General features: G+C 54.0%; 1 protein-coding gene across 4 annotated transcripts in view; it reads left to right on the forward strand.

Annotated features, from left to right (window-relative positions):
- PLEC (plectin) overlaps nt 1-23,283 on the forward strand; it is a 367,871-nt gene that overhangs the window by 93,845 nt on the left and 250,743 nt on the right. The window contains exon 1 of one of the 4 annotated variants that reach the window (XM_068238148.1): nt 638-1,258. The exons of the other annotated variants lie outside the window; for them this stretch is intronic. Within the exon in view, the coding sequence (XP_068094249.1) occupies nt 1,168-1,258 (91 nt within the window). The 5' untranslated portion in view covers nt 638-1,167. Of the gene's footprint in view, nt 1-637; nt 1,259-23,283 lie in introns of those variants that run through there. 4 annotated transcript variants of the gene reach the window in all.

The following is a 23,283-nucleotide window of genomic DNA, read 5'->3' on the forward strand; positions in this document are numbered from 1 at the left end:
ACACACACGTACACACACACACGTACACACACACAGTACACACACACACACACACACACGTACACACACACAGTACACACACACACACACACACACACGTACACACACGTACACACACACACACACACACACACACACACACACACACACGTACACACACACAGTACACACACACACACACACACACACACATACTACACACACTGTATACACACACACACACACACACACACAGTACACACACAGGACACACAGTACACACACACACACACACACACACACACACACACACACACACACACACACACACACACACACACACACACACACACACACACACACACACACACACACACACACACACACACACACACACTGTGTACACATAGACAGAGACACTGTAACACTTTCTCCACACACACATGCACTGTGCGCACCCAACACACACACTTCTCTCTCCCTCTCTGTAATGCGATGTGTGATTGGAGCAGCTGCTGTAACTTTAAGAGGTCGGCTCTGAGGAGTGACCCTGCTGTGGGTTTGGCTCAGCCTGGCTTTTGGGATCTGACCGAGCATGGGTATGTGTATGAGAGCCTAGCAGAGACTGAGAGACAGAGGGGGGCTGGGAGAGACAGCTGTGCCTGAGAGAGGGGGCACACAGAGACAGAGAGACAGAGGGGACACACAGAGACAGAGGGGACACAGAGAGACAGAGGGGGGCTGGGAGAGACAGCTGTGCCTGAGAGAGGGGACACAGAGACAGAGAGACAGAGGGGACACACAGAGACAGAGGGGACACAGAGAGACAGAGGGGACATAGACAGGAACAGAGAGACAGAGGGGACACACAGAGACAGGGGCAGAGGGGACACAGACAGGAGCTGGGAGAGCAGAGCAGACACACAGAGAGAGGCTGAGACTTACAGAAGTTTTAAGGGAGTCTGACAGTTAGAGAAGTTGTAAGAGGGAGGGAGTAATTATAAAGAATAACAGAGAGAGAGACAGTTATACCAGAGGTAACAGGGAGCAGAGAGTGACACAGAGAGAGCAGGGGGACACAGAGGAAGGTACAGAGAGAGCAGGGGGACACAGAGGAGGGCACACAGAGAGCAGGGGGACACAGAGAGCAGGGGGACAGTGACAGACCGGTAAGGACCGCTGGTAGCCATGGCTAGCTTTAACTTGCCCTTCTTGCCACCTGGTGCAGAGGAGAAAGACTTTATCCAGGCATATGAAGATGTCCGGGAGAGATACAAAGGTAGGTTCTCTTTATTCTGTATTCCTGTATGTGATTGAGAGCACAGCATGTCACCTGTCACCTGCCAGACACTGCAGGGTTAATGGGAAGTGGGGATGGTCACTGGCCTACGCCATGTGCTCCTATGTGTTACCATTACCTGGCGTGCAGGTGATCGCCGTGCCTGGAGGAGCGAGGGGCAAAGGTCGCCGCACTGCGGCCAGGATCGATGGAAATGGGCCGGACGCGGGATCTGCCCTGTACGGTGTGCATTGTGTATTGTATGGTATACTAAATATACTGTATATATGACACAGGTACTGAGCTAGTGCTGCTCAGAGGTGATTATATACTGTATATATGACACAGCCAGGCACTGAGCTAGTCCTGCTCGGAGGTGATTATATGGGTCTCATTTCCACTGTAAGAATTGCTAATGACTGTAAGCTCTTGTGACAAGCACCTCCCAGTATCACAGCCTTATAAACACAGTATAAAGCAACAGCGGCCAGTTATAAGCCTGTGTGTGTTATGAATTGTCAGTGTCTGCCCCCCCCCCATCAGTTATTTCTTTTCATTGTTGTCAGTGGGTACCCCTGTGCTGAGGTTTGGGGGTTCAGCCGCCAGTGATGTCAGTGGGTACTCCTGTGCAGCTGTTTGGGGGTTCAGCCGCCGGTGATAATGTGTCAGTGGGTACCCCTGTGCAGCTGTTTGGGGGTTCAGCCGCCGGTGATAATGTGTCAGTGGGTACCCCTGTGCAGCTGTTTGGAGGTTCAGCCGCCGGTGATGTCTGTGGGTACCCCTGTGTAGCTGTTTGGGGGTTCAGCCTCCAGTGATGTCATTGGGTACCCCTGTGCTGAGGTTTGGGGGTTCAGCCGCCAGTGATGTCAGTGGGTACCCCTGTGTTGAGGTTTGGGGGTTCAGCCGCCGGTGATGTCAGTCGGGACCCCTGTGCTGAGGTTTGGAGGTCCAGCCGCCAGTGATGTCAGTGGGTACCCCTGTGCTGAGGTTTGGGGGTTCAGCTGCCAGTGATGTCAGTGGGTACCCCTGTGCTGAGGTTTGGGGGTTCAGCTGCCAGTGATGTCAGTGGGTACCCCTGTGCTGAGGTCTGGGGGTTCAGCCACTGGTGATGTCAGTGGAGACCCCTGTGCAGCTGTTTGGGGGTTCAGCCGCCAGTGATGTCAGTGGGTACGCCTGTGCTGAGGTTTGGGGGTTCAGCTGCCAGTGATATCAGTGGGGACCCCTGTGCTGAGGTTTGAGGGTTCAGCCGCCGGTGATGTCAGTGGGTACGCCTGTGCTGAGGTTTGGGGGTTCAGCTGCCAGTGATGTCAGTGGGGACCCCTGTGCTGAGGTTTGAGGGTTCAGCCGCCGGTGATGTCAGTGGGTACGCCTGTGCTGAGGTTTGGGGGTTCAGCTGCCAGTGATGTCAGTGGGGACCCCTGTGCTGAGGTTTGAGGGTTCAGCCGCCGGTGATGTCAGTGGGCACCCCTGTGCTGAGGTTTGGGGGTTCAGCCGCCGGTGATGTCAGTCGGGACCCCTGTGCTGAGGTTTGGGGGTAGCCGGTGATAATGCCAGGGGTGCTGGGAAGTGACATTTGGGCCCCTTCTCCAGGCCCGCGCTCTGTAGTGAGGACGGAGGGGGTAGACTGGAAGCCAGACTCCTGCCATGAAATATAAATAGCTGCCATTACTGGAATCAGCTGTGAGCAACTGTGCAGGATTGTGAGACACACGTGCTGCCATCACCTCGCATTGTGATTGTGTAAGGGCCGTCCTCGCATTGTGATTGGGCGTGTGGCAGATGTGGTTGTGTAAGGGCCGTCCTCGCATTGTGATTAGGCTGGGCGGCAGATGTGGTTGTGTAAGGGCCGCCCTCGCATTGTGATTGTGTAAGGGCCGTCCTCGCATTGTTATTGTGTAAGGGCCGCCCTCGCATTGTGATTGGGCGTGTGGCAGATGTGATTGTGTAAGGGCCGCCCTCGCATTGTGATTGGGCTGGGCGGCAGATGTGATTGTGTAAGGGCCGCCCTTGCATTGTGATTGGGCTGTGTGGCAGATGTGATTGTGTAAGGGCCGCCCTCGCATTGTGATTGGGCTGGGCGGCAGATGTGATTGTGTAAGGGCCGCCCTCGCATTGTGATTGGGCTGGGCGGCAGATGTGATTGTGTAAGGGCCGCCCTCACATTGTTATTGTGTAAGGGCCGCCCTCGCATTGTGATTGTGTAAGGGCCGCCCTCGCATTGTGATTGGGCTGTGTGGCAGATGTGATTGTGTAAGGGCCGTCCTCGCATTGTGATTAGGCTGGGCGGCAGATGTGGTTGTGTAAGGGCCGCCCTCGCATTGTGATTGTGTAAGGGCCGCCCTCGCATTGTGATTGGGCTGTGTGGCAGATGTGATTGTGTAAGGGCCGTCCTCGCATTGTGATTAGGCTGGGCGGCAGATGTGGTTGTGTAAGGGCCGCCCTCGCATTGTGATTGTGTAAGGGCCGCCCTCGCATTGTGATTGTGTAAGGGCCGCCCTCGCATTGTGATTGTGTAAGGGCCGCCCTCGCATTGTGATTGGGCTGTGTGGCAGATGTGATTGTGTAAGGACCGCCCTCACATTGTGATTGGGCTGTGGGGCAGATGTGGTTGTGTAAGGGCCGCCCTCGCATTGTGATTGTGTAAGGGCCGCCCTCGCATTGTGATTGGGCTGTGTGGCAGATGTGATTGTGTAAGGGCCGCCCTCGCATTGTGATTGGGCTGGGCGGCAGATGTGATTGTGTAAGGGCTGCCCTCGCATTGTGATTGGGCGTGTGGCAGATGTGATTGTGTAAGGGCCGCCCTTGCATTGTGATTGGGCTGTGTGGCAGATGTGATTGTGTAAGGGCCGCCCTCGCATTGTGATTGGGCGTGTGGCAGATGTGATTGTGTAAGGGCCGCCCTCGCATTGTGATTGGGCGTGTGGCAGATGTGATTGTGTAAGGGCCGCCCTTGCATTGTGATTGGGCTGTGTGGCAGATGTGATTGTGTAAGGGCCGCCCTCGCATTGTGATTGGGCTGGGCGGCAGATGTGATTGTGTAAGGGCCGCCCTCGCATTGTGATTGGGCTGGGCGGCAGATGTGATTGTGTAAGGGCCGCCCTCGCATTGTGATTGGGCGTGTGGCAGATGTGATTGTGTAAGGGCCGCCCTTGCATTGTGATTGGGCTGTGTGGCAGATGTGATTGTGTAAGGGCCGCCCTCGCATTGTGATTGGGCTGGGCGGCAGATGTGATTGTGTAAGGGCCGCCCTCGCATTGTGATTGGGCGTGTGGCAGATGTGATTGTGTAAGGGCCGCCCTCGCATTGTGATTGGGCGTGTGGCAGATGTGATTGTGTAAGGGCCGCCCTCGCATTGTGATTGGGCTGGGCGGCAGATGTGATTGTGTAAGGGCCGCCCTCGCATTGTGATTGGGCGTGTGGCAGATGTGACATCACATCACTCCTGTGTACCTACTACTACTAATACTACACCTGTCTATACATTTATACATTGTACAGTTCATCACATGCAGACCATCTATCTACTCCTCCTCCTGTGGGTGCAGCTGTCCTCAGGCCCCCTCTGCTGGGGCACAGGCCATGTCTCTAGGACTTCTGTGCCCAGGCCACCTCTGCTGGCACACCCCACCATGTCTCTAGGACTTCTGTGCCCAGGCCCCCTCTGCTGGCACACCCCACCATGTATCTAGGACTTCTGTGCCCAGGCCCCCTCTGCTGGCACACCCCACCATGTCTCTAGGACTTCTGTGCCCAGGCCCCCTCTGCTGGGGCACCCCGCCATGTCTCTAGGACTTCTGTGCCCAGGCCACCTCTGCTGGCACACCCCGCCATGTCTCTAGGACTTCTGTGCCCAGGCCCCCTCTGCTGGCACACCCCACCATGTATCTAGGACTTCTGTGCCCAGGTCCTCTCTGCTGGCACACCCCGCCATGTCTCTAGGACTTCTGTGCCCAGGTCCTCTCTGCTGGCACACCCCGCCATGTCTCTAGGACTTCTGTGCCCAGGTCCTCTCTGCTGGCACACCCCACCATGTCTCTAGGACTTCTGTGCCCAGGTCCTCTCTGCTGGCACACCCCGCCATGTCTCTAGGACTTCTGTGCCCAGGTCCTCTCTGCTGGCACACCCCACCATGTCTCTAGGACTTCTGTGCCCAGGCCCCCTCTGCTGGCACACCCCACCATGTCTCTAGGACTTCTGTGCCCAGGCCCCCTCTGCTGGGGCACCCCACCATGTCTCTAGGACTTCTGTGCCCAGGCCCCCTCTGCTGGGGCACAGGCCATGTCTCTAGGACTTCTGTGCCCAGGCCACCTCTGCTGGCACACCCCGCCATGTCTCTAGGACTTCTGTGCCCAGGCCCCCTCTGCTGGCACACCCCACCATGTATCTAGGACTTCTGTGCCCAGGTCCCCTCTGCTGGCACACCCCACCATGTCTCTAGGACTTCTGTGCCCAGGTCCTCTCTGCTGGCACACCCCACCATGTATCTAGGACTTCTGTGCCCAGGTCCTCTCTGCTGGCACACCCCGCCATGTCTCTAGGACTTCTGTGCCCAGGTCCTCTCTGCTGGCACACCCCGCCATGTATCTAGGACTTCTGTGCCCAGGTCCTCTCTGCTGGGGCACCCCGCCATGTCTCTAGGACTTCTGTGCCCAGGTCCTCTCTGCTGGCACACCCCACCATGTCTCTAGGACTTCTGTGCCCAGGCCCCCTCTGCTGGCACACCCCACCATGTCTCTAGGACTTCTGTGCCCAGGCCCCCTCTGCTGGGGCACCCCACCATGTCTCTAGGACTTCTGTGCCCAGGCCCCCTCTGCTGGGGCACAGGCCATGTCTCTAGGACTTCTGTGCCCAGGCCACCTCTGCTGGCACACCCCGCCATGTCTCTAGGACTTCTGTGCCCAGGCCCCCTCTGCTGGCACACCCCACCATGTATCTAGGACTTCTGTGCCCAGGTCCCCTCTGCTGGCACACCCCACCATGTCTCTAGGACTTCTGTGCCCAGGTCCTCTCTGCTGGCACACCCCACCATGTATCTAGGACTTCTGTGCCCAGGTCCTCTCTGCTGGCACACCCCGCCATGTCTCTAGGACTTCTGTGCCCAGGTCCTCTCTGCTGGCACACCCCGCCATGTATCTAGGACTTCTGTGCCCAGGTCCTCTCTGCTGGGGCACCCCGCCATGTCTCTAGGACTTCTGTGCCCAGGTCCTCTCTGCTGGGGCACACCCCGCCATGTCTCTAGGACTTCTGTGCCCAGGCCACCTCTGCTGGGGCACCCCGCCATGTATCTAGGACTTCTGTGCCCAGGCCCCCTCTGCTGGCACACCCCGCCATGTCTCTAGGACTCCCGTGGCTGTGAGACCGGACGTGGGACGTCACCCTGATATAAATAGGAAACAGACAAGCACAGTACAGAGGGAGCTGAAATTGAGCCGCAGTAAATAAATCCAGCCTTACATCTCCGATTAGAAATACTCCAGAGTAACACAACTCCGCCAGCCCCCCTCATCCCAGAAGCACAGAGAGGCGGGAGAGGGATGACAGGCGGTGTCTGTACAGCATTCATCCACTCACTGCACTACATTACCCAGCATGCCTGGAGAGGGCTGACAGGCGGTGTCTGTACAGCATTCATGTCATCCAGTCGCTGCACTACATTACCCAGCATGCCTGGAGAGGGATGACAGGCGGTGTCTGTACAGCATTCATCCACTCACTGCACTACATTACCCAGCATGCCTGGAGAGGGATGACAGGCGGTGTCTGTACAGCATTCATCCACTCACTGCACTACATTACCCAGCATGCCTGGAGAGGGATGACAGGCGGTGTCTGTACAGCATTCATGTCATCCAGTCGCTGCACTACATTACCCAGCATGCCTGGAGAGGGATGACAGGCGGTGTCTGTACAGCATTCATGTCATCCAGTCGCTGCACTACATTACCCAGCATGCCTGGAGAGGGATGACAGGCGGTGTCTGTACAGCATTCATGTCATCCAGTCGCTGCACTACATTACCCAGCATGCCTGGAAGGGGAATACTCAGAGTAACACAACTCTGACAGCCCCCCCCATCCCAGACACACAGAGAGAGCCTAGAGAGGGATGACTGGCTTCGTCCATAGAGCATTCATCCAGTCACTGCACTACATTCACCAGCATGCCTTTAGAGTGGACCTGAACTCTTGCCCAGGACAGAAGGGAAACCTAGAGCAATGCCCTCTGTATGTATTTAGAGAGTTTAGCCGGTCTAATCCCCCCTCATCTGTGTCTAATCACGTGTTAATGTGATCTCCCCCCCCCCCCCGTGTCACCTGACTGTCTCGGCAGAGATGGCAGATAAGCTCATTTAAAAGCACAGGAGGTTAACAATATGACTGCTTCCATGAAAGCAGGAAGTAGACACACTGCAGATTTATTGCAGGATTTGTATCGGCTCTAATAAAGAAATGGTTTTCTTTAAAGGTTATTATGCTATTGCTGATCACATGAGTGATCAGCAACAGCATAATGAGTTCTCCCATCGCTATTCAGTACTAATAATTACCAAGGAGGCTGTATGAAGTGGGGGAAGAGCGAGGACATGAAACGTAAGTGACACAGGAAATCAGGCTGAGAACGTCACGAGTATAGGTTGTCCTCTGCACTGGTCACTGTTGAGTTCTGTACACACACTAGAGTAAAACTGGCGCATGTAAACAAGCAGCATCCATCAAACGACATTACTCGGCAAAAATAAAGTCGTGGTTTAACCACTTTATCTACCACTGCAATATATCTACGTCTTCTGTGACTTCATCTAAGCCACGAGTCAGTAGATATACGTCTTGTAGCAGAAGCAGTGCTGTGCAGGATTGGGCATCGCTCCTGTGCACATTTCTGGCACTATCTGATGCAGCACTAAGTGGTGAAGGGGAATATATTTTTCCTGAGCTAATGAGATGGATTTTTACCATTAAAATACTTTAATTTTCTCATTTCATAGTGAAAAATACACTCTGTAGCACTATTTCAGAATCCAATATCTTCACCATAAATTGTGACCGGAACATAATCTAAGTTTTGTGATAAGCGGTAGGAATAGCGAAACAAAATTTGTGGTTTTTATCTACAGTAGCACTTTTTATTTTTAAACTAGAATTGGTAAAACTGAAAAATGTGTTTTTTCTATTTTTTTCCTGATTTTCCCATTCAAATTCATAGAAAACAAAATTGTTTGAGGGAAAAAATGGCATACAATGAAAAAAAACAATATATATTTCATTTCTGTGTGATAAGTAGGGATAAAGTTATTTCTGATTAAATAAGGACGTAGCTAAACTGTCAAAACGGCTCTGGTCCATAAGTGGGAAACAAGGTCTGGATGCGAAGTGTTTAAACAACATTATTCATACACACTGATATTACAAACGATGATGTCATATGCAAACTGCATGCGCAAGCGTAAGTGACGTTCCACATGACGCACGCGCATGCGTTGCAACAATGTAATTTAAACGACATTGAACACACCAGGCTGATGGTACCATATCTGCCCAATAGTCGCCTGAGTTGATCTGTCGGTTGGATCAGGCAGAGTACCCGATATCAGTCACACGCCGTTGTCATTTATTGTGTGAACAGATAATTTGTTGCCAGATATAGTGATCTTTCGTTCACCAGATGTTTGAAACAACATTTATCTGATGTGTGTACATAGCTTCAGTGGCATCAGTCAGCACCGCGGCTGAACAGATGACAGACGGCGCAGGGACACTAAAGTGCTTCATTCATAATCTGGCTGTTAAAAATCTACTGGAAATCAGGTCAATGAAATTTTCGAAATGAAATCAAATTTACCAGGATTTCCTACATATTCCAGATCATGTTTCACAATCTCCAGCAGTTAAATCCGCATGGATAATTTAATTACAGGAGGACTCCAGAATGTATTCAATTATATACATTAATTATCCCCCTGGGTATATATACGTTATTGCATTTAGTTTATTACTACTGCTGTTTTCCCGGTGTTTATAATGTACATAGAAAGATTGTAGAAAACAGCATTTCTGATACTGAAAATCTGCGTAATATTAGAGTTGTACAAATGGCTTTTCTACACGCTCTTTGGTATGTTATAGTTGATAAGCTGCTTTATTAAGGCACTCCTTTGTGTTTAAAGACAATGGGCCTGATTCACAAAGCGGTGCTAACAGTTAGCACGCTGGTGAAAAGCCATTTATCATGCCTAAACTCGGTTTAGGCATGATAAGTTTAGGTGTGATAAGTTTAGGTGTGATAAGTTTAGGCATGATAAGTTTAGGTGTGATAAGTTTAGGCATGATAAGTTTAGGTGTGATAAGTTTAGGTGTGATAAGTTTAGGCATGATAAGTTTAGGTGTGATAAGTTTAGGCATGATAAGTTTAAGCGCCAACTGCGTTAGCACCGCAGTGCACAGCTGATCAAATGTTTTACGCTAGCAAAGACTGGTGCACTTCGCATAGAGTTTAATGGCGCTGCTTTGCGTGCGGGACTTTGCAAGCGATCTAAACTTATCTAAACTTATCACGCCTAAACTTAGCATGCCTAAACTTATCACGCCTAAACTTAGCATGCCTAAACTTATCACACCTAAACTGGCTTTTCACCAGAGTGGTGCAATGGTTATCATGCCTAAGTCTCTAACTGGGTTAGCACCGCTTTGTGAATCGAGCCCAATGCATTTGTCCTAGATGCCGTAGTAAACAGACTGATTCTGCTGTTGTCTCCAGACTCAATCCTGGAGGTGGTTTGGTTTGCCGTACAGACAGAGCATTTAAATAGTTTTTGCCTACTGTGGGGGGTAATAATGGAAAATCGCGGTGGGTGGGGTCAGAAGCAGGAAGTATGGTGAGATCCCATCTTGAGCCGCGGCGAATAACTGAGGCGGTCAGACTGCGATGTGGGAGGTTCTGTATCCTGGCGCTCTCTGACATCAGCTTCACCTCTGGAGCCGTCAGCAAACGCTATCGGGTAATTGTGTTATTTCCCAGCCTTATACGTAAGGAGCGATTTTCACTTTACGACTTACCAACGGTTGCTGTGTATTTCTCCCGCAGGAAAGGCTGCTGTCAGATAAGATAATTGCCAAACGATCGACTGATATATTCCAGGGAAGGAATTGAGCTGAACTGTAACCTGACTGTAAACTGTTTACTTTACACTGCGAGGCAGAGAGATACACACAGACGGGAACACAGAGCTGCAGCTGATAACTACTTACACACATTTGAAGCTATATTTCTGCTTCCTATCATTCTGAACTGATTCCAGTCACAGTATTAGAGCCAGTGAGGACTGTTTCTGTATGCTGGATGTGCTGAGCATTGTCCTCCATAGTAATGCCCACAGTGAGAACTGTTCTCTATAAGGGCTTCTTTACACTATGAGCTGATTTTTTTACGGTTGTTTTGCCAAAGAATTTACAATAATTCAGCTAAAAGTGAACTTTAAGCTGAATTATTATGAATTCCTTCTGTTTTAAGAAGGCAAGCCAACCTAAGCATTGCTTTTTAGTAGGAGGGCTTTTCGGTCTCCTTTAGTCCCCTATACTTTCCTTGTGGTTTGGGCCACCCCCAGCTGCTTGGTCACTCTACTTGTCTGATTTTTTTAAGCTCTGGCGATTTTGCAAATCACTCTAAAAGCACTTGTGCAGTGATTTCCTATGACAGTGTTCACATTTGAGCATTTGGATTTCTCTTTTAAATCGCCATGCACTGCCTGCTCCATTTTCTGAGCGTTTTGGCGCAATGGTTGGTATAGGGAAATTGCAAAGCGCTTAAAAAAGCACTTTGTATATCGATTTCCCCAACGCTTTAAAGAATAAATACATGGTATTTATTCATTTCCGGGTACAAGAGTTCACTTCCTGACTAATTTCAGGAAGTGTAAACATTAATCACTCCACAAAAGCGCTTTCGAAAAGCGCCTTTCTAAGCGCAAAGCGCAGGGAAAAGCTCTTTGAAAATCACTAAAACGCTTGCGATAGCGCTGACGATTTGTTATGTCAACAAGGCCTAAATGTCATTTACTTCATATTAAACATGAAAAGATGAAAAAAAGCCCTTGTATTGCTACTTGCTAGTAATTACTGGAAATATATGTGGCATTTAGAATTTTAGTTAAAGCGGACCCAAACCAAACATTTTTTTAATTCAAAATATGTAGTTGCACCACTCTGACACATACATAGATAAATAAACACTCCTGCAAGCCTATGAGCATTTCAGTGCATGCTTTTCACCCTTCTCTTTCCATAACTAGGGTTATTGCCCATACTCACGGGCTACAAATGTCGCCGCAACACGTGGCGCGCGCGTGTTGCAGCGACAGGTCGCCTGTGAGTATGCGGCGTTGCACGGGCGCGCACCCCGAACCGTCGCTCACCGCTGATGTCGCCGGGCGATTGAACCGCTCAATCGCCTGGCGACAGTCGCCGCCGCAACTCCGCCGGAACTGTCGCTAGTCCGCGTGAGACAGCAACAAGATAAGTAATGCATTGGGCTTCCGGCGGGGGGAGGCGCAACAGCGACAGCTTCCGCCACATCAGTTGCCATGTCCCTCCGCCGTGTGTATGCGGAGGGACCTGGCGACGAGCTGTCGCCGGCCTGTCGCGCACACGCTCACGTGTGCTGGCGACAGGCCAAAAAGTTGCCCGTGAGTATGGGCCATTATACAGGTGGTAGCCATTAGCAATTCCTCCTTTGCTGGACACCACCTACTCCACCAGTCTGCCGGATTCTGTCCCGGCAATATGAAAGGAAGGGAGGGGTTCCTACAATAAATGTAAAATATTTTAGATTAGTCATCATGCAGCTGAAAAAAGGCTGCTATTTATTATTATAATTTAGAAAATAGATTTTATTTCTGAAATCTTGTATTTTTAGTTTGGGTCCACTTTAACTTTGATAGTTGTCCTTTAAAGTGAAACTGAAGCGAAAAAAAAAACTCATTATATAATGAATGAAATAGTTTCATATTTTTATTTTCAGTTCTATAGCTTTTTTTTTATAACATTAGATCATTCTCTAATATTTGCAGTTTACACATTACATTCAGCATTTTTAATGATTTTACAGAGCAGAGCTAATGTCCTTTTCAGCTTTCCTCTGCAGTAAAACCTTACACAAACAAGATACAGTGAGAGACAGTTGAGCTAAAAGCTTCAGCAGACAGAGCTCTCTGCGACTCTGCAAAACTAGTACAGCAAGAAGGAAGAGGGTCCAGGATGGATATAATGAGGTTAAAACCGGGTAAAATCAATAGATGGAGGCGGCTTACCTGTCAGGACGACACAAATGTATTTCCTTCCACTGATTGTGTCATCCTGAGAGGTAAGCCATCTCCATCTTTTCATTGTACCCGGTTGTAACCTCGTTTAATCCATCCTGGGCTCCTCTTCCTCCTTGTTGCTCTGTAATCTGATTGCCCGTGTGTAGTGCAGAGTACAGGAGCGTGGAAGGTGTGATGTCACCCTCTATCATTACTGCTTCCAGTCCTCATGTTGTGGTTTATTGCGGGATCTCTGAACAGCTGCTGGTCACCGGTCAGGAATGGTGACGACTTCACATGAATGTGTCCATGACAGAGGTGCAAAGTCTGACGCTCCACAGAGCTGTGCCAGGCCTGCCAAGCCATAATCCTGCCCAGAGCTGTGCCAGGCCTGCCAAGCTATACTGCCTAGAGCTGTGCCAGGCCTGCCAAGCTATTCTGCCCAGAGCTGTGCCAGGCCTGCCAAGCTATACTGCCCAGAGCTGTGCCAGGCCTGCCAAGCTATTCTGCCCAGAGCTGTGCCAGGCCTGCCAAGCTATACTGCCCAGAGCTATGCCAAGCCTGCCAAGCTATACTGCCCAGAGCTGTGCCAGGGCTGCCAAGCTATACTGCCCAGAGCTGTGCCAGGCCTGCCAAGCTATGACAATGCCCAGAGCTGTGCCAGGCCTGCCAAGCTATAATCCTGCCCAGAGCTGTGCCAGACCTGCCAAGCTATACTGCCCAGAGCTGTGCCAGGCCTGCCAAGCTATACTGCCCAGAGCTGTGCCAGACCTGCCAAGCTATAATCCTGCCCAGAGCTGTGCCAGGCCTGCCAAGCTATACTGCCCAGAGCTGTGCCAGGCCTGCCAAGCTATACTGCCTAGAGCTGTGCCAGGCCTGCCAAGCTATTCTGCCCAGAGCTGTGCCAGGCCTGCCAAGCTATACTGCCCAGAGCTGTGCCAGGCCTGCCAAGCTATTCTGCCCAGAGCTGTGCCAGGCCTGCCAAGCTATACTGCCCAGAGCTATGCCAAGCCTGCCAAGCTATACTGCCCAGAGCTGTGCCAGGGCTGCCAAGCTATACTGCCCAGAGCTGTGCCAGGCCTGCCAAGCTATGACAATGCCCAGAGCTGTGCCAGGCCTGCCAAGCTATAATCCTGCCCAGAGCTGTGCCAGACCTGCCAAGCTATACTGCCCAGAGCTGTGCCAGGCCTGCCAAGCTATACTGCCCAGAGCTGTGCCAGACCTGCCAAGCTATAATCCTGCCCAGAGCTGTGCCAGGCCTGCCAAGCTATACTGCCCAGAGCTGTGCCAGGCCTGCCAAGCTATACTGCCCAGAGCTGTGCCAGGCCTGCCAAGCTATACTGCCCAGAGCTGTGCCGGGACTGCCAAGCTATACTGCCCAGAGCTGTGCCAGGCCTGCCAAGCTATACTGCCCAGAGCTGTGCCAGGCCTGCCAAGCTATACTGCCCAGAGCTGTGCCAGGCCTGCCAAGGTATACTGCCCAGAGTTGTGCCAGGCCTGCCAAGCTATACTGCCCAGAGCTGTGCCAGGCCTGCCAAGCTATACTGCCCAGAGCTGTGCCAGGCCTGCCAAGCTATACTGCCCAGAGCTGTGCCATGCCTGCCAAGCTATACTGCCCAGAGCTGTGCCAGCCCTGCCAAGCTATGACCCCGCCCAGAGCTGTGCCAGGCCCGCCAAGCTATGACCCCGCCCAGAGCTGTGCCAGGCCCGCCAAGCTATACTGCCCAGAGCTGTGCCATGCCTGCCAAGCTATACTGCCCAGAGCTGTGCCAGGCCTGCCAAGCTATACTGCCCAGAGCTGTGCCAGGTCTGCGAAGCTATACTGCCCAGAGCTGTGCCAGGCCTGCCAAGCTATACTGCCCAGAGCTGTGCCAGATCTGCCAAGCTATACTGCCCAGAGCTGTGCCAGGTCTGCCAAGCTATACTGCCCAGAGCTGTGCCAGGCCTGCCAAGCTATACTGCCCAGAGCTGTGCCAGACCTGCCAAGCTATACTGCCCAGAGCTATGCCAGGCCTTCCAAGCTATATTGCTCAGAGCGGTGCCAGGCCTGCCAAGCTATGATCCTGCCCAGAGCTGTGCCAGGCCTGCCAAGCTATACTGCCCAGAGCTGTACCAGGCCTGCCAAGCTATACTGCCCAGAGCTGTGCCAGGCCTACCAAGCTATACTGCCAAGAGCTGCGCCAGGCCTGCCAAGCTATACTGCCCAGTGCTGTGCCAGGCCCGCCAAGCTATACTGCCCAGAGCTTTGTCAGGCCTGCCAAGCTATAATCCTGCCCAGAGCTGTGCAAGGCTTGCCAAGCTATACTGCCCAGAGCTGTGCCAGGCCTGCCAAGCTATACTCCTGCCCAGAGCTGTGCCAGGTCTGCTAAGCTATACTGCCCAGAGCTGTGCCAGGGCTGCCAAGCTATACTGCCCAGAGCTGTGCCAGGCCTGCCAAGCTATACTGCCCAGAGCTGTGCCAGGGCTGCCAAGCTATACTGCCCAGAGCTGTGCCAGGCCTGCCAAGCTATACTGCCCAGAGCTATGCCACGGCTGCCAAGCTATACTGCCCAGAGCTGTGCCAGGTCTGCCAAGCTATAATCCTGCCCAGAGCTGTGCCAGGCCTGCCAAGCTATACTGCCCAGAGCTGTGCCAGGCCTGCCAAGCTATACTGCCCAGAGCTGTGCCAGGACTGCCAAGCTATACTGCCCAGAGCTGTGCCAGGCTTGCCAAGCTATACTGCCCAGAGCTGTGCCAGGCCTGCCAAGCTATACTGCCCAGAGCTTTGCCACGGCTGCCAAGCTATACTGACCAGAGCTATGCCAGGCCTGCCAAGCTATACTGACCAGAGCTATGCCAGGCCTGCCAAGCTATACTGCCCAGAGCTGTGCCAGGCCTGCCAAGCTATACTGCCCAGAGCTGTGCCAGGCCTGCCAAGCTATAATCCTGCCCAGAGCTGTGCCATGCCTGCCAAGCTATAATCCTGCCCAGTGCTGTGCCATGCCTGCCAAGCTATAATCCTGCCCAGTGCTGTGCCTGGCCTGCCAAGCTATAATCCTGCCCAGAGCTGTGCCAGGCCTGCCAAGCTATACTGCCCAGAGCTGTGCCAGGCCTGCCAAGCTATACTCCCGCCAAGAGCTGTGCCAGGCCTGCCAAGCTTTACTGACCAGAGCTGTGCCAGGCCCGCCAAGCTATACTGCCCAGAGCTGTGCCAGGCCTGCCAAGCTGTAATCCTGCCCAGAGCTGTGCCTGTCCTGCCAAGCTATAATCCTGCCCAGAGCTGTGCCAGGCCTGCCAAGCTATACTGCCCAGAACTGTGCCAGGCCTGCCAAGCTATAATCCTGCCCAGTGCTGTGCCAGGCCTGCCAAGCTATAATCCTGCCCAGTGCTGTGCCAGGCCTGCCAAGCTATAATCCTGCCCAGTGCTGTGCCTGGCCTGCCAAGCTATAATCCTGCCCAGAGCTGTGCCAGGCCTGCCAAGCTATACTGCACAGAGCTGTGCCAGGCCTGCCAAGCTATACTCCCGCCAAGAGCTGTGCCAGGCCTGCCAAGCTTTACTGACCAGAGCTGTGCCAGGCCTGCCAAGCTATACTGTCCAGAGCTGTGCCAGGGCTGCCAAGCTATGATCCCACCCAGAGCTGTGCCAGGCCCACCAAGCTATACTGCCCAGAGCTGTGCCAGGCCTGCCAAGCTATAATCCTGCCCAGAGCTGTGCCAGGCCTGCCAAGCTATAATCCTGCCCAGAGCTTTGCCAGGCCTGCCAAGCTATACTGCCCAGAGCTGTGCCAGGCCTGCCAAGCTATAATCCTGCCCAGAGCTGTGCCAGGCCTGCCAAGCTATAATCCTGCCCAGAGCTGTGCCAGGCCTGCCAAGCTATACTGCCTAGAGCTGTGCCAGGCCTGCCAAGCTATACTGCCCAGAGCTGTGCCAGGCCTGCCCAGCTATACTGCCCAGAGCTGTGCCAGGCCTGCCAAGCTATACTGCCCAGAGCTGTGCCAGGCCTGCCAAGCTATACTGCCCAGAGCTGTGCCAGGCCTGCCAAGCTATTCTGCCCAGAGCTGTGCCAGGCCTGCCAAGCTATACTGCCCAGAGCTATGCCAAGCCTGCCAAGCTATACTGCCCAGAGCTGTGCCAGGGCTGCCAAGCTATACTGCCCAGAGCTGTGCCAGGCCTGCCAAGCTATGACAATGCCCAGAGCTGTGCCAGGCCTGCCAAGCTATAATCCTGCCCAGAGCTGTGCCAGACCTGCCAAGCTATACTGCCCAGAGCTGTGCCAGGCCTGCCAAGCTATACTGCCCAGAGCTGTGCCAGACCTGCCAAGCTATAATCCTGCCCAGAGCTGTGCCAGGCCTGCCAAGCTATACTGCCCAGAGCTGTGCCAGGCCTGCCAAGCTATACTGCCCAGAGCTGTGCCAGGCCTGCCAAGCTATACTGCCCAGAGCTGTGCCGGGACTGCCAAGCTATACTGCCCAGAGCTGTGCCAGGCCTGCCAAGCTATACTGCCCAGAGCTGTGCCAGGCCTGCCAAGCTATACTGCCCAGAGCTGTGCCAGGCCTGCCAAGGTATACTGCCCAGAGTTGTGCCAGGCCTGCCAAGCTATACTGCCCAGAGCTGTGCCAGGCCTGCCAAGCTATACTGCCCAGAGCTGTGCCAGGCCTGCCAAGCTATACTGCCCAGAGCTGTGCCATGCCTGCCAAGCTATACTGCCCAGAGCTGTGCCAGCCCTGCCAAGCTATGACCCCGCCCAGAGCTGTGCCAGGCCCGCCAAGCTATGACCCCGCCCAGAGCTGTGCCAGGCCCGCCAAGCTATACTGCCCAGAGCTGTGCCATGCCTGCCAAGCTATACTGCCCAGAGCTGTGCCAGGCCTGCCAAGCTATACTGCCCAGAGCTGTGCCAGGTCTGCTAAGCTATACTGCCCAGAGCTGTGCCAGGCCTGCCAAGCTATACTGCCCAGAGCTGTGCCAGATCTGCCAAGCTATACTGCCCAGAGCTGTGCCAGGTCTGCCAAGCTATACTGCCCAGAGCTGTGCCAGGCCTGCCAAGCTATACTGCCCAGAGCTGTGCCAGACCTGCCAAGCTATACTGCCCAGAGCTATGCCAGGCCTTCCAAGCTATATTGCTCAGAGCGGTGCCAGGCCTGCCAAGCTATGATCCTGCCCAGAGCTGTGCCAGGCCTGCCAAGCTATACTGCCCAGAGCTGTACCAGGCCTGCCAAGCTATACTGCCCAGAGCTGTGCCAGGCCTACCAAGCTATACTGCCAAGAGCTGCGCCAGGCCTGCCAAGCTATACTGCCCAGTGCTGTGCCAGGCCCGCCAAGCTATACTGCCCAGAGCTTTGTCAGGCCTGCCAAGCTATAATCCTGCCCAGAGCTGTGCAAGGCCTGCCAAGCTATACTGCCCAGAGCTGTGCCAGGCCTGCCAAGCTATACTCCTGCCCAGAGCTGTGCCAGGTCTGCTAAGCTATACTGCCCAGAGCTGTGCCAGGGCTGCCAAGCTATACTGCCCAGAGCTGTGCCAGGCCTGCCAAGCTATACTGCCCAGAGCTGTGCCAGGGCTGCCAAGCTATACTGCCCAGAGCTGTGCCAGGCCTGCCAAGCTATACTTCCCAGAGCTATGCCACGGCTGCCAAGCTATACTGCCCAGAGCTGTGCCAGGTCTGCCAAGCTATAATCCTGCCCAGAGCTGTGCCAGGCCTGCCAAGCTATACTGCCCAGAGCTGTGCCAGGCCTGCCAAGCTATACTGCCCAGAGCTGTGCCAGGACTGCCAAGCTATACTGCCCAGAGCTGTGCCAGGCTTGCCAAGCTATACTGCCCAGAGCTGTGCCAGGCCTGCCAAGCTATACTGCCCAGAGCTTTGCCACGGCTGCCAAGCTATACTGACCAGAGCTATGCCAGGCCTGCCAAGCTATACTGACCAGAGCTATGCCAGGCCTGCCAAGCTATACTGCCCGGAGCTGTGCCAGGCCTGCCAAGCTATACTGCCCAGAGCTGTGCCAGGCCTGCCAAGCTATAATCCTGCCCAGAGCTGTGCCATGCCTGCCAAGCTATAATCCTGCCCAGTGCTGTGCCATGCCTGCCAAGCTATAATCCTGCCCAGTGCTGTGCCTGGCCTGCCAAGCTATAATCCTGCCCAGAGCTGTGCCAGGCCTGCCAAGCTATACTGCCCAGAGCTGTGCCAGGCCTGCCAAGCTATACTCCCGCCAAGAGCTGTGCCAGGCCTGCCAAGCTTTACTGACCAGAGCTGTGCCAGGCCCGCCAAGCTATACTGCCCAGAGCTGTGCCAGGCCTGCCAAGCTGTAATCCTGCCCAGAGCTGTGCCTGTCCTGCCAAGCTATAATCCTGCCCAGAGCTGTGCCAGGCCTGCCAAGCTATACTGCCCAGAACTGTGCCAGGCCTGCCAAGCTATAATCCTGCCCAGTGCTGTGCCAGGCCTGCCAAGCTATAATCCTGCCCAGTGCTGTGCCAGGCCTGCCAAGCTATAATCCTGCCCAGTGCTGTGCCTGGCCTGCCAAGCTATAATCCTGCCCAGAGCTGTGCCAGGCCTGCCAAGCTATACTGCACAGAGCTGTGCCAGGCCTGCCAAGCTATACTGCCCAGAGCTGTGCCAGGGCTGCCAAGCTATACTGCCCAGAGCTGTGCCAGGCCTGCCAAGCTATACTGCCCAGAGCTGTGCCAGGGCTGCTAAGCTATACTGCCCAGAGCTGTGCCAGGGCTGCCAAGCTATACTGCCCAGAGCTGTGCCAGGCCTGCCAAGCTATACTGCCCAGAGCTGTGCCAGGGCTGCCAAGCTATACTGCCCAGAGCTGTGCCAGGCCTGCCAAGCTATACTTCCCAGAGCTATGCCACGGCTGCCAAGCTATACTGCCCAGAGCTGTGCCAGGTCTGCCAAGCTATAATCCTGCCCAGAGCTGTGCCAGGCCTGCCAAGCTATACTGCCCAGAGCTGTGCCAGGCCTGCCAAGCTATACTGCCCAGAGCTGTGCCAGGACTGCCAAGCTATACTGCCCAGAGCTGTGCCAGGCTTGCCAAGCTATACTGCCCAGAGCTGTGCCAGGCCTGCCAAGCTATACTGCCCAGAGCTTTGCCACGGCTGCCAAGCTATACTGACCAGAGCTATGCCAGGCCTGCCAAGCTATACTGACCAGAGCTATGCCAGGCCTGCCAAGCTATACTGCCCAGAGCTGTGCCAGGCCTGCCAAGCTATACTGCCCAGAGCTGTGCCAGGCCTGCCAAGCTATAATCCTGCCCAGAGCTGTGCCATGCCTGCCAAGCTATAATCCTGCCCAGTGCTGTGCCATGCCTGCCAAGCTATAATCCTGCCCAGTGCTGTGCCTGGCCTGCCAAGCTATAATCCTGCCCAGAGCTGTGCCAGGCCTGCCAAGCTATACTGCCCAGAGCTGTGCCAGGCCTGCCAAGCTATACTCCCGCCAAGAGCTGTGCCAGGCCTGCCAAGCTTTACTGACCAGAGCTGTGCCAGGCCCGCCAAGCTATACTGCCCAGAGCTGTGCCAGGCCTGCCAAGCTGTAATCCTGCCCAGAGCTGTGCCTGTCCTGCCAAGCTATAATCCTGCCCAGAGCTGTGCCAGGCCTGCCAAGCTATACTGCCCAGAACTGTGCCAGGCCTGCCAAGCTATAATCCTGCCCAGTGCTGTGCCAGGCCTGCCAAGCTATAATCCTGCCCAGTGCTGTGCCAGGCCTGCCAAGCTATAATCCTGCCCAGTGCTGTGCCTGGCCTGCCAAGCTATAATCCTGCCCAGAGCTGTGCCAGGCCTGCCAAGCTATACTGCACAGAGCTGTGCCAGGCCTGCCAAGCTATACTCCCGCCAAGAGCTGTGCCAGGCCTGCCAAGCTTTACTGACCAGAGCTGTGCCAGGCCTGCCAAGCTATACTGTCCAGAGCTGTGCCAGGGCTGCCAAGCTATGATCCCACCCAGAGCTGTGCCAGGCCCGCCAAGCTATACTGCCCAGAGCTGTGCCAGGCCTGCCAAGCTATAATCCTGCCCAGAGCTGTGCCAGGCCTGCCAAGCTATAATCCTGCCCAGAGCTTTGCCAGGCCTGCCAAGCTATACTGCCCAGAGCTGTGCCAGGCCTGCCAAGCTATAATCCTGCCCAGTGCTGTGCCAGGCCTGCCAAGGTATACTGCCCAGAGCTGTGCCAGGCCTGCCAAGCTATACTGCCCAGAGCTGTGCCAGGTCTGCCAAGCTATAATCCTGCCCAGAGCTGTGCCAGGCCTGCCAAACTATATTGCCCAGAGCTGTGCCAGGCCTGCCAAGCTATACTGCCCAGAGCTGTGCCAGGTCTGCCAAGCTATAATCCTGCCCAGTGCTGTGCCAGGCCTGCCAAGCTATGCTGCCCAGAGCTGTGCCAGGTCTGCCAAGCTATACTGCCCAGAGCTGTGCCAGGCCTGCCAAGCTATAATCCTGCCCAGTGCTGTGCCAGGCCTGCCAAGGTATACTGCCCAGAGCTGTGCCAGGTCTGCCAAGCTATAATCCTGCACAGAGTTGTGCCAGGCCTGCCAAGCTATAATCCTGCCCAGAGCTGTGCCAGGCCTGCCAAGCTATACTGCCCAGAGCTGTGCCAGGCCTGCCAAGCTATAATCCTGCCCAGTGCTGTGCCAGGCCTGCCAAGGTATACTGCCCAGAGCTGTGCCAGGCCTGCCAAGCTATACTGCCCAGAGCTGTGCCAGGTCTGCCAAGCTATAATCCTGCCCAGAGCTGTGCCAGGCCTGCCAAACTATACTGCCCAGAGCTGTGCCAGGCCTGCCAAGCTATACTGCCCAGAGCTGTGCCAGGTCTGCCAAGCTATAATCCTGCCCAGTGCTGTGCCAGGCCTGCCAAGCTATACTGCCCAGAGCTGTGCCAGGCCTGCCAAGCTATACTGCCCAGAGCTGTGCCAGGCCTGCCAAGCTATAATCCTGCCCAGTGCTGTGCCAGGCCTGCCAAGGTATACTGCCCAGAGCTGTGCCAGTTCTGCCAAGCTATAATCCTGCACAGAGCTTTGCCAGGCCTGCCAAGCTATAATCCTGCCCAGAGCTGTGCCAGGTCTGCCAAGCTATACTGCCCAGAGCTGTGCCAGGCCTGCCAAGCTATACTGCCCAGAGCTGTGCCAGGTCTGCCAAGCTATAATCCTGCCCAGTGCTGTGCCAGGCCTGCCAAGCTATACTGCCCAGAGCTGTGCCAGGCCTGCCAAGCTATACTGCCCAGAGCTGTGCCAGGCCTGCCAAGCTATAATCCTGCCCAGAGCTGTGCCAGGCCTGCTAAGCTATACTGCCCAAAGCTGTGCCAGGCCTGCCAAGCTATAATCCTGCCCAGAGCTGTGCCAGACCTGCCAAGCTATAATCCTGCCCAGAGCTGTGCCAGGCCTGCCAAGCAATACTGCCCAGAGCTGTGCCAGGCCTGCCAAGCTATAATCCTGCCCAGAGCTGTGCCAGGCCTGCCAAGCTATACTGCCACTATTGCGTCTAGAGCTTTGCCAGGGCTGCTAAGCTATGCTACCATGCTTTTTCCCGAATCGCCAAGTCGCCATGCATCCCTCATGCCACGTACCCCCCCTTGTAATGCACCCTCAATCCAATGCATGGCTATAGTGATTCCTCTGCTAAAATCTGCAACTTTGCCTCCAGATTGGCACTGAAATGCGATCCGGACAGCAAGCCACTAAAAAGATACGCAGTGTTTCCCCGCCCCTCTTGGATGCGGGAAACGTTGCAGATTCGTGCTGAATAACACACTAGTGGTAACGGCCATAATGCTTTGTAGGAATCGCCGAGAGCTGAGTTAATGATCCTTTGAACTTCCTGGCAGTAAAATCTTATCTGAGGCTGCCTCTCACTGTTTCTTTGATGTAAAAGTGCTTCAGAAAATAGCACTGTAGCTGACTGAATTAGTCTGAGAGCTCAGAGAATCTATTTTGCATAGATAACAACTGAAGTTTTTTTTAACTCTTCCTGTACTGGAAACAATATGAGACTCATATCTCTGCGGCTAATGTTCTGTTTCTTAGATGTACTACACATACAAATCATTATATCATAAGTTTATTTTCACTTCAGATTCCCTTTAAGTGGCAAAATTGCTCTCAAAGACGCTAGGGATTTTTAGAGCGTTTTGCAATCACAATTAGGTCCGGGCCTCAGTCAGAGCTCCTGATCTGCACGCTTACTCAGGGTCTGTGGTATAAAGTGTCAGCCCAGGTGGCCACTGTGTTAGCGATTTCCAAATCGAGGTAGTACCCCCATTTTATCCGCGATTACAAAAAGCCCTCAATTGCCTTGTATAGCGATTGCTATGACAAAAATGCAGCAGGCAGTACTTTTGCGATCGCTCTGTGATCGAAAGGCTGCTGTGGACCCGCCCCCATAGGGATCCAATAGTGCAGCGCTTCGCTGATCACCTGCTGTTGGCAAGCACTGAAAAACCGCAGGCGATTCCTACTAATCGCTAAAGCGCTGGTGCTATTCTAACCTATGGCCGCGATCTCATTGCCGTGATTGGAGTCCATCGCAGGCAATTTGCGATTAGCGGCAATCGCAAGATGCCTTACCTGCAGCATTTTGCTGCGGTTCTGGGCCGATCACGATACAGTGCTTATAAAGTGCTGACCGCGATCGCTCTGAATTGCAGAAGTGTGAGCAGTGATTTTACTGCGTTAAGCGCTACCGTTTTGCGATTTTAAGTGTGAATAAGCCCTTAGAGGCAGAGGATCAGCAGGATAGCCAGGCAACTTGTATGTTTGATTAGAAATAAACATGGCAGC

Source organism: Hyperolius riggenbachi, chromosome 5 (assembly GCF_040937935.1).
Source record: "Hyperolius riggenbachi isolate aHypRig1 chromosome 5, aHypRig1.pri, whole genome shotgun sequence".
NCBI lineage: Eukaryota > Metazoa > Chordata > Amphibia > Anura > Hyperoliidae > Hyperolius > Hyperolius riggenbachi.